The 11,427-nt window shown below is 48.0% G+C and overlaps 2 protein-coding genes across 3 annotated transcripts in view; one reads left to right on the top strand and one right to left on the bottom strand.

Moving 5' to 3' along the window:
- The window catches only part of SLC36A1 (solute carrier family 36 member 1), a 167,319-nt gene that overhangs the window by 84,462 nt on the left and 71,430 nt on the right, over positions 1 to 11,427 (top strand). Inside the window, exons 11-12 of one of the 2 annotated variants that reach the window (XR_013827640.1) lie at positions 6,281 to 6,360; positions 8,038 to 8,157. Coding sequence is in view for 1 of the 2 variants with exons in the window: in XM_079917163.1 (XP_079773289.1) it covers positions 6,281 to 6,342 (62 nt within the window). In the remaining variant the exon portion in view is untranslated. Of the gene's footprint in view, positions 1 to 6,280; positions 6,361 to 8,037; positions 8,831 to 11,427 lie in introns of those variants that run through there. The other variant, XM_079917163.1, reaches the window with a different exon arrangement.
- The window catches only part of FAT2 (FAT atypical cadherin 2), a gene marked incomplete at its 3' end in the record, with an annotated part of 64,528 nt that overhangs the window by 17,082 nt on the left and 36,019 nt on the right, over positions 1 to 11,427 (bottom strand). Inside the window, exons 14-18 of the mRNA XM_079917161.1 lie at positions 10,683 to 10,991; positions 9,602 to 9,739; positions 8,847 to 8,990; positions 6,772 to 6,969; positions 2,161 to 2,971 (exon numbers count right to left, since the gene is read on the bottom strand). Of these exons, the coding sequence (XP_079773287.1) occupies positions 2,161 to 2,971; positions 6,772 to 6,969; positions 8,847 to 8,990; positions 9,602 to 9,739; positions 10,683 to 10,991 (1,600 nt within the window). The remainder of the gene's footprint in view (positions 1 to 2,160; positions 2,972 to 6,771; positions 6,970 to 8,846; positions 8,991 to 9,601; positions 9,740 to 10,682; positions 10,992 to 11,427) is intronic.

The following is an 11,427-nucleotide window of genomic DNA, read 5'->3' on the forward strand; positions in this document are numbered from 1 at the left end:
AGTTCAGTTATTAAATCCCTAAAACCTCTGTGTGAATAAGCTTATCAGTTGTCAGGAGAAGGGATGAGCAGTACAGGCTCCAGATTCCTAGGGAAGAGGATCGTTGAAGAGAGGGAACACAGGCCAAAAGGAGGAGAAAGAACCAGAAAGTGAGGCCCTTGGGATTACAAGATGCTAAGATGCTGTCATACCGTTCGTCTAAAACGCTCTGATGCTGGCAATTCCATTCGGGTAGGTCGTTGTTGGATGGGATATTGCAGATGATCTAGATCAAGAATCCCCAAACCTGGCTGAGTATCAGCATTAGCTGAAGAATCTTTTAGAATACAGAATGCTAGGCTCTACCCTTAGTGAGTAAGATTCTGTAGTTCTGGTGGCACTTGGGTATCTGTATTTTAAAAATCTCCCCATGGTGGGTGTAGCAACTGGAAGAGAGCCCAAGGGAGGTTTCTGAGATGCTGATCGTGTTCTGGTCCTTGATCTAGGTGATTACCTTGATCTAGGCTTGTTACACTGGTGTATTTGATTTGTGAACACTTGTTGAGCTGTACACTTATGATACATGGATCTTTCTGTATGTCCTGTTTCACTAAAATGTTCAAACAAACAAACAGAAACCAAACTTCTTTCCAAGTGGTTCTGGTGTTAGGTGAGCCAGCCTACCTAGTATTTCTCAAAGTGCAGCCCTTGGCCCACCTGCTTCAGAAATGCTTGAGGTGCTGGCTAAAAAGGCCAATTCCAGGCGTCACCCAAGACCTTCTAAATAAAAAACTCCGCAGGTGACAGCCAGGAGCAGGTCACTTTATAAACATGCTCCCCAGGTGATTTTGCATAACCTTGAATTTTAGAACCTCTGCTATCTGATGCCAGGGGGTCAGGAGAGAACCTTCAGCCATCACAGCTTTCCCTGCAGCCGACTCCAGGGTAAGAGACACAAGAAGGGAACACCTGCCGCCCCAGCCCACCCCATACCCCTAGAGTAGCTCACCTAGTGTAAATCCAGAGGGCCCTGGAGAAAGTCCACAAATCTTCCTAGAATTTCCCTAATGCAAGCTGGGTGGACCCCTAGGCCAGGCCAGGCAGGGGGCAAGGGGGCGGGGCTGATGTCATTCCCCTTTTGCAAATGCACCTGAGCTGATCCAGGGCATTGGTCCTAATGCCAGGGGCGCTGGGGTAAGTCCTGTCAGAACACCAAGTTCCTAAAGGGTTTGGCGAAGAGCTCAGGCTTTAGAGTGGGACACAGGTATTTGAATAACCAGCCTTTCACTGGAGGCTGTAGTTTCAAGCAAACCAATACAATCCTCATACCTATTTCAGCTGTAGATGGAGCTAATGATCCTGCTTCCTAAGGTGGTGGTGATGAGTTTAGGTAACATACACACAGAGACCGGCACATAGCAGAGTCCTTATAGCAACAATTACCACCAAGTGAATGGTAGCCACCACTGATGGGGTGCTTAGTATGAGACAGCTTAGGGGTTAAAATGCTTTCATATCCACTAAGTAATTTACTCCCCAAACCAACTCAAGGAGGCAGATGATACTATCTTCGTTATTTCAAAGATGAGGAAAAAGCTCAGAGGGTTTTAGTAAGCCACCCAAAGTTACACAGCTCGTAAATGACAGAGCTGGGGTTTGAACCTGAGCTGCTTAGTCTAAACGTTGAGGTTAAAACTATCAGGCTATAGTAATAATAGTAGTAGTGCTAGTAACTTGGGTTAATTGACCACCTTCTGTAGGTCAGGCACTTTTCTAAGCAAGCACTTGATATTTAATTCTCATTTAATCCCTACAACAGTGCAAAGGCAAAGAGAGGTTAAATAATTTTCTTAAGGTCACCTGGCTAGCTAGTGGAGTAGCTGGGATTTGAACCCAAGCAACTTGATGCCAGAGTCTATGCTTTCAGCTGTGATGCTGAACTGCCTCTTGAATTCTTACCATTATTTTCAAAGTTCCAAAAAGTGACCAGAACTAGGGTGCTATTCCATGACTAGATTTTTTTTGTGAGGCCATACCTGTCTTGTGGTGGTCCCTGGTCTTTAACCTTGTTAAAATGTCCCTCTGACTACCCCAGAGAGCCCCCTGCTGGGATCTCCATCCCTGGAGTCGGTCTGGCTGGGCCATCAGCACTGGGTGTCCTGGGGAAGTCCCATTCCTCACCGTTACAGGAGCAGTTCCTCTCCAGGTGGTGCCGCGGGGTCAGGATGCTGAGCCTGGCTGTGCTGTACGTGGGCCCAACCCTGGGGTCCAGGTGCACGGTCTCTTGGCAGATTTGTCCCTGGCAGGCTGGCCCCTGGCAGGGCACCACAGCCATGGCTGACCTCATCTGAATTCCCACCGAGTGTTCCATCTCCTTGGCTGAGTGAGTGATGTTGGATGCCAGCTCCTGGAGCTTGGAGAAGGACCCCGAATGCCCCTCAAAGACCAGGAGCACGTCCACCCCAGCCATGGCCTCTGCAGGCTGCAGGCTGGCCAGGTGGATGTTGGCTCGTTTGATGTCCAGCCTGTTGCTGAGGAACCTCTGCAGGTTCCTCCAGTGGTCACTCACCAGCTCCTCCGGGGTGAGCTGGTGGAAGCCCATCAACACGGCCTGCTGCAGAGCCTCCCGCCCCACATGCCACACGTGGACATGGACCCCGGCAGTGGTGGAGAAGGTCCCATCGCTGACCATGACGTTGAACGTGTAGCGGCCCCGAGGCAGCCCCTGGGCAGCGATGATCTTGCCATCAGACGTGCCCACTGTGAAGCGCCTGCCCAGGCTCTCCTCTCCTGCCAGGCTGTAGGTCAGCGTGTCCTGTGGGTCTCGGTCTGTGGCGTGGATTTTGCCCACCATGCCGCCCTGGAACTCCTCCTCCCCGATGGTGATGAAGATCTCCAGTGGGAGGGCGGAGGGTGGGTAGTGGCTCTGCTCCCTGACGTGGACGCTGACCGACGTGGAAGATGAGAGGGGCGGGGTGCCGCTGTCTGACACCTGTGGGCGAAGCGGGCACCGAATTACCATAGGACCGGGGCTGTCGGGGCCTCCCCAGGGAGCCACGTCCCTCTGCTCCAGGGCAGGCTCAGCGTGTTGTCGCATTTGAAAGGGAAAGTCGTAACTCCAAAAGCGCTGAGGGCTCTGTGGAGGGAGTTACATCCCACAGCACGGGTGTGGGTGCTAAAACTTCACTCCACCTTCCATCTGACACTTCTCTGCGCCCGTCCTAAGCCTCTCCAGCCACACGCGGCCTCCTACCTCTTGAGCTTCTCTCATTCTGTCTCTTTCCTTAGGAGGGTCATCAAAGGTCTCCTAGTGATTCTAGGGTACACCCTTCATGGCCCCTGTCAGCCTAAGGAGGTTCTCCTACACCTCTTTACTATGTGACTGGGGTCGGGGTTGGGGCGGGCGTGTCTTCTTCAGCTCAGCCAACAAATATTTATTGAGTGCCTTGTATGGGCCAGGCCGTCTGCTATGATCAGAAGAAAAGAGAGGTGAGGAGAAGAGGTGACAGACAGGGAACAGCAAGCGTCAGGCCCTCTGGTGGGAAAGAATGCTCAACACAGCAGGAAGGGACCACTGCTGCTGGAGGAGCGGGCAGGGCTGAGGGCCAGAGGTGAGCAGAGAGGGAAGCCCAGGCTGTCGCTGATGGGCTGAGGAGCACGAGGTTGGATTTAAGGCAGGCCCGAAAAGCCACTGCAGGTTTGAAGCAACGTGACCTCACTTAAGCTAGGAAAGATTCTAAATTAGAAATGCCTTTCCCTTGCACATTTCACCAGACATCTCTGCAACTTTCTGTCTGGACTTAGCAAGGAGGAAGCTTCCTTCCTCTCCTCAGTAATGTTACCACTTTCTCAGCTGTCAGCAGGGTCTTCACGGTTTTCCCTACAGTAATATCTTGTTCATGTGGATCTGCTTTGAGTGCAGGAGAAAGGTGCAATATTACACCTACTGCTGGGAATTGTGCATAACACTGATGAGATATAAATAGCAACAGTACTCATTAATATTGCTGCTAAGAATAATATATAACTAATATTAACTGAGTACAAACTGTGTGCCAGTCACTTTTGAATGCTTTAAATGCATGACCATAGTTTATCTTTCTTATGAGATAAGTACCCTGAAGTGTCCTATTTTACAAAAGATATAACTGAGTCTCAGAGAGGTCAAGTGATGTGCCCAAGGTCATACAGCAGGTAAGGCCAGAGCAGAATCTGAACTTCTTGTGTTCATAGCCTGTTTCTTTGCTGGCCTATAGTGCCTCCCAGTGAACGGAAGCAGAAATACGGGACAAATGCAAGAGAGAGTGATGATGCCAATAGTTACTGAGTGATTGTCTGGGCCAGTATACCGAGGTCAGGAAGCTGTTGCCTCCCTAGATATTCACACCCATGTCCTTGGCTTTGAGGACCCTCTACATTAGCCCATGCCTGTCCTCTGAGCTGCAGACTCCCATTCCCAGCTGCCTATTGGACACCTCTACTTAGATATTTTATGGACACCTGAAAGGTAACACATGCTAAGCAGAGCCCTCATTTTACCCCATAAACCTGTCCCTCCCCCACCCCAAGTCTTTCCAGTCTCATAAGTGGCCCTACCATCCAGACTTTACTGGAGCCAGGAACCTGGGAGTGGTCATGATTCTTCTCTTTTCTCTCTCTCTTCGTATCCAATCCACCACCGACTCCCATTTATTTCCAAGCAAAACCTGTCGCAGATATGTCCATTTGTTCATCTTCACCATCACCTCAAGGTCTCATCACCACTACCTCCAGCTTAGATGAGTTCTCATTGGTCTCCCTCAACCACTCCTGCCCCCTTCAACTGACTTTCTCTAGAGCTTCAAAAACAAGCCTCCTGAGACAGAAGAAGGGTCACTTCTCTCTTTGAAACCCTTCAATCACTTCTAATTGCACTTTGATTAGAATCTAAAAGTATTATCAAGGCTTATCATTAGGATGACTCTACTTCCTGGTTAGCCCAGGACAGTCTTGATTTTCACCTTTGTGGATCACTTATCACCAATTAACTATTTTTAATGCCTCTGTCACTCTCAAGAACATCACAGTTTGGGCCTCACATAACACGGTCATCCAAGCTATGAGACCCGAATGATCCACCCAACCCATCTCTTCAACTTCATTCCCACCGATGGTCACCACCCGCTGACCACGTGGCAACACCTCAGGTCACTTCAAGCTCTTTCCCACCCTGGCACTTGGTCTCATCTTGCTCTTCCTGCCTGTGATGCTCTCCTGCCCACTTTCCACATGGGCAGCTCCTCAGATCTCAGCACAAATGCTCCCTCCTCACAAGGACAGCCACCCTCTGAAAGTGTCTCTCTTGTGCCTTATGAGCCTCCTGTCACTTTCTTCATCTGTTTATTGCTTATCTCCATAATTAGAATCAAAAGCCCATGGGGATGGGGATCATCCCCTTCTTTCCCCTGCTATATTACTAGCAGGTAGCATGCCATATCATAAGTACTCATAAATGTTAAGTATATGATAGGTACTCATAAATGTTTGTTGAATGATGAATGGCTGGCTGTCTGGTTGGCTGGCTGAATGGATGACTACATCATTGTGAGCCCAGAGAAGTTCACAGAATAGTAGGATCCACTAGATTTGAGATTTAGGAAAGGGATTTGGGGGAATGAAATGAGGGAGAAATGTTTGATCACCATCTTGGCCACTTTTCCTTGGGCAGTTCTCATACAACCCATATAATATCACTATAATCCTCTCCGTGTATGTATATGTTCCCTCATTTGACCCCTGCACTGAAACTGTGGGTAATCATGGATTAGGGGATCCATGGATTAGTCAAATTCATTTCACCTGCCTTCACTAAACAAGGTCATTTAAAGACTTGCATCTGCACATATCCTAAACAATATGATGTTTTCCAGAGTTATTTTCCAGGACTTGGAGTCAACCGTGACTAGTTGGAGTTGAGCTGGTTAAGACTGGGTAGGACTGCCGACCCTTTAACTGGGCATGCCCAAGGGTCTGCTTGGTGACCTTGACGTCAGAGGGCAGAAAACCCTCAGATAGTGCTAACTGCCTCCATTTTTGAACGTGCAGAGACCTGTAGCTTAGTTACACCTGCGGCAGAACTATGATTACTGCACCTTTTTCCTGTCAACTTTCCCCACGCTCCCCAGGCGTCAGACTGCCCTGCTCCTTTATTTTTTATTCCATAAATGCCCCAAGCCCCTTGCCTTTTGGGAGGCGGTTCTGAGACTTGTTCTCCTATCTCCTTGCTTGGCTGCCTTGCTAATAAACCCTCTCTTTACTGCAGACTTCGGCATCTCAGCGTTTCAGTTTGCTGCGTGGTTGGACAAACTGAACCTGGTTCGATAACAGCACCAATTCTCTGAGGTAGGTCTTTAAAAAGACTTGAGGTTCAGAGAGCTGTCCTGGCCAAACCCAAGGAGTTAGAGCCAGGGTGCGGGAGTTTTTGTTCTGTCTGGGAGCAGGGGAGGAATTGAGAGCTTGGAGTCAGAATGCTTGGGTTTGAAGCAGCCCAGCTCTACCACTTATTAGTAGCATTACTTTCAGCCAGTAACTTAACCTCTGGGTACCTCAGTTACCACCTTTGGAAACTGGGGGTAATAACCGTACTCACTGTAAAGCATGTTGTGGGGATTTAATGCAGTGATGCCCGTGATGCCTGGCACAAAGGAGGAGTTCTGTATATTGTTTTTTCTAATAAGAGAAGCACTGGTGGTACTTTTGTCAGCACATTTTCTGTCCCCATGGTCACCACCAGTGGCCCAGCACAGCTCTCACCTCGATCTGAAGCTGATACCATTCCTGGACTCTCTTGCTCAGGCCTGCAGTGGTCACCAGCCATCCGTCCGGGGTCACTCGGAAGGCAGAGCCATCGTTCCCCTTGGTGATTTGGAATGAGTAGGGGGGACCATTCTCTGGGGAGTCTGGGTCACTCAGGATCAGTTGCAGGACTTTGCTGCCGATGGGGGAGTTTTCCTGAGACCAAGAGAGACAGGAAATCAAAGAGCAAAATGAGTCCCAGTCCTTTCTTTCACATCTTTCCGGGTCCCCTTCTCTGGGATGAGTCCTCAGCACTCTGACTGCTCCCAGGTCATGTCTGCATCTTAAGATGTCATTCATTCATTCTGCCCATCTGTGAATTAGCTGTTGACTTTTGAACTTCCTGAGGGCAGTGCTGGTTTTTAGAAACAAAGCCCATTGGGGCTGGAAGGGTCTTTAGAGTCCCTTTATCCTATAGAGGTGACTTGCCGAAGTCACATAGCTGATGACTCATGTATATAAATTAGTGCCTGGGGTCCATGTGGGAATTTTGTGATTCATAGGGTCCATTGAAAACCTATAAATGGTTTTCTGATTAGAGGACCAATGAGAAAATTCAAAGATGATTAGGAATTAACAGAAAAAAATGGATCCCCTGGCTATTGTTCCAGTCATTGTTCTATAACACGGGAATTCAGTATGCTGTAACACAGTGGTTGTTAACTCTCTTTTTTAGCATCAAAACCTTATCTACAAACAGTATCTTATGAGCAGAAACTGGTAATTGCCTATCCAACAGGCATTCTTTCCTTCCTTTCTTACAAAACCCGACTTTTGTTCAGGCGATGGGTGGCAATATCCTCAGCAAAGATATACCCCTCCTGGGACTTCCCTGGTGGCACAGTGGTTACAAATTTGCCTGCCAATGCAGGGGACACGGGTTCGAGCCCTGGCCCGGGAGGATCCCATATGCTGCATAGCGGCTAAGCCCCTGTGCCACAACTGCTGAGCAGCCCCCGCTCGTCATAACTAGAGAAAGCCTGCATACAGCAACGAAGACCCAGTGCAGCCAAAAATAAATAAATAAAAATAAATTTAAAAAAAAAAAAAAAAGATATACCCCTCCTAAGAGGAGATGGACTATGATTGGTTTAAGTCAGTTACAATAATCTGAGTCCCTGTGCCAGTTTTTGGATTTAAGGGCGATCATGTAATCCATTTCTGATCATTGGAGGAGTCTACCAGCTGGGGGTTCTGAAAAGTCTTCTTCTTTGATAAAAACAGATTCTGCAAAAGAAGTCCCCATCTGTTTGCCTTTGAAGATGGTTTAGCAAGGATGTGATGCTGGAGCTGCAGCAGCCATTTTGTTACCATGAGGGAGAAGGTACAGGAATTTTGAAGAAGGTAACCCAAAGTTGTGATATCAGTTTCCTGCTGAAATAACCAATTCTGGAATAGAATTTCCCACGAGCAGACCTTTTGCTATGTGAAATAATAAGGCCTTAGTATTTAATAAGCTTTTAGTCAGGTGATCTGTTATTTGCAGCCAAAGCATCCTAACTCATACTCATGATACAAAACAGGTGAAAGTGGGGTGACGCTGGTTGATGCATAGTGCGACACAGAACTCTGTCCTCTTACCTACTTCCTCACCTCCCTCACCCCTTGTGGTCACAGTTCCCCCACGGAATCTTAAGACTCTCTCCAAATCCCATTCACAAACCATTAGTATGGTGGAAATAGCTTGGGATCTGGAAGATCTTCTGGGTTCAAATCCCAAATTTGCCACATTTTGACTGTGGCACATTTCTATACCTCCATTTAAAAAAATCTATAAAATGGGTACTGTCTACTTCCATATGGCTGTGTGAGTCCCCCATGAGATCATGGATGTGGACGTGCCTAGCACAGTGCCTGATAATTTTTAATTGTGTAATCCATAATCCCCTTCAGCAGACCGTGTTGCCATTAGGGTTATCAATGCAAGGTCACAGTCACTGTTTGGGTGGACTGGTATCAGTGGTGAGTGCCCTCCACTAGGAGGGATATGAAGGGAAGATGGATTCAGGATGCTTTGGGAAGCTTGAGCATACCTGGACGGAAGTGCTGTAGTTGAGCTGGAAGAATCTTGGTGGGTTGTCATTGACATCCGCCACTTGGATAGCGATGTCTGTGTCCTCATGCAGTGGGGGCTTCCCACTGTCTGTGGCTCGGAGCCTCAGGGAGTAGCTAGAAATCTACAGTAAGATGCCCAGGGGAGAGTTAGCAACAAGACCACTCAGTTCCGTCCCCTGATTCATGACTAATGTTTTTAGAAAAATAAGATGGAGACACTCCCCTATGCCTGCCCTCATTACTCTCCCATAGCCTTTTAGGGCTCAGGTTCTAGAGTCAGGCAGAAGTAGGTTTGACTTCCAGTTTAACCATTTACTAGATGTGAAACCTTAAGAAAGTGACTAAGCTTATGTGAGGACGGTATTAGGACCTACCTCCTAGGATTACTTTAAGGACCAAATGGCGTAAGGACCAAATGGCGTAATGTATGTACATCACTTAGCAAAGTTCCTGGCACAGAGCAGGTGCTCAATAAGTGATAACTTGTAATGATCTAATGATCCCTGGTTAATGGTGAGAAGCTGGCCTGAGCTCTTTCAGGAAGGTTAAAGTTTACTCAGCCCCTCTCCTGCTGAGGTCAGGGGGACCCACAGAGAAAAGGAGTGGGAGACCCTGAGGGCAGGTCTGGAGAAGTGTCAGGATGGGGTGTTGAACACAGCTCACCCTCTGGACCTGCAGCAGGGCTGTATTCTGCTCTGCTGAGCTCAGATTGGGCCCCTCCCACATGATTTACCTGTTCCCAATCCAGGGCCTTGGCCACCTGTAGCTCCCCTTTCTTCGGGTGGATAGCAAAGTGCCCAAGCTCGTTCCCTCCTATGAGGCTGTAGGTGATGGCACTATTTAGGGGTCCATCTTCGTCAGTCGCTGACACCTGCAATAGAGGCGGGTGACAGTTGTGATTGGGGAGGCAAGAAGGAACAGAAAGGAATCTTGGCCCCTGGGAGTGTAGGGGGCACAGATATGTCCCTGCCCCATAGACTGCCCTTGGGCTGGCAATTCCTGGACCATAGTCGTCCTTGCCAAGGGAATCTCCTCATACATCCTAGTATGGATGTCAGCGTGCATGGTTCATTCGTTTATCTATCCATTCATTCATTCATTCACTCATTCACTCATAACTGACAGGGTGCTAGGGTCCTGTGCTAGGAGTTGAGGAATGTGCCAAAATGAATAAGCCCTCAGGAAGCTTAATGTCTAATTTTATGGACAAGTCTAATTTGGGGCAAAGTATGATCAACTTTATGGTGATAAATTTCACCTGGGGGGATTAGAAGAGGATTCATGAAGCCCTAAAGGCTTCTGGGAGTGGAGCCAGCATTCCAGGCAGAAGAAACAATATGAGCCCAGAGGTATGAAAGTACAGAGGATGTTTGGGGAATGGTACCTCTTCCTGTGTGGTTGGAGCATAGGGTACATATCAGGGGGTGGAAGGAGACGAGAACCTCGAATGTGGACATACAGAGTTTGGTTTCACTCCATGAAGTGGGGAGCAATTACATGTTTAAATGCAAAGAGGTGTTGTTTGGTGTCCCCTCTCTTCCTCCCCTCCCACGCTGACACTCAGTGTCCCTCTGGCCATCCCCTGGGGCCTCTCCTATGCCCCATTCTTTCAGTACCTGATCTAGATCTTATCAAACATGGCTCTGAGAAATTTTATCATGAGAGAGTTTGGTTGAGCGGCTACAAGTCAGAGTCAAGTCTGTAGTGTATTAATTGATAAAATAATCCATGTTCATAGATGACTGGGGGAGGGAGAGATAAGAACCCACCCCAGAGTCCATGCCCCTCAAAAGGGCAAAATTGCAGATCCTTACTGTGAGCACAACATCACCCACGATGGCATTCTCTAAGACCCTCGTGCTGTACAGATCCTGGGAGAATCTGGGCCGGTGTTCGTTGACATCAGTGATATTGACCACGATTGTGGTCATGTCACTAAGGGAGGAGGAGCCCTTCCGGCTGCACTCGATGGATAGGAAGTACTTGGGGCTTGTCTCAAAGTCCAGGCTCTTATTGACGTACAGGATCCCTGAGGAAACAAGAGGTGATGGGAGCATTGAGGCAGTTGGGACCACAAAAGCAGAGTACTGAGGGGGTCTTGAGCCAAACCCCGGGAGAAGCAGCTCAACTGGGTTGGGAGAGACAGACCTCCTGCGTCGTCTCCTCCATCATCTCACTTCCCTCTTCATTTTCTCTCTCCCATAGCCTCCCCCTTCCCCTCTATCTCCTCTCATTTTCCTTATTACCATTCTCAGCAGCAGTGTTACCCTCATTTATTTCTGTATTATTTCATTGAAATCTCATTTAATTCTATGATACTCACTCTATCTCATGTAGACCTGTAATAACCCTGTAGAGCAGGAACAAGTGTGATTTCCATTTTCTAGGTAAGTCAGCTGATGCTCCTAACATCTACGTGACTTGCCCAAGCTCAGTCACCTAGTAAATGACAGAACTTAGATTATAGAGTTTTATAATACCCAAAGCTGTTTAACAAATTATTAGGGCAGAGATTTATTATTCTGAACACTGGAAAATAAAAGAACAAGGATTTATCCT

This window comes from Stenella coeruleoalba (assembly GCF_951394435.1).
Source record: "Stenella coeruleoalba genome assembly, chromosome: 3".
Lineage (NCBI taxonomy): Eukaryota > Metazoa > Chordata > Mammalia > Artiodactyla > Delphinidae > Stenella > Stenella coeruleoalba.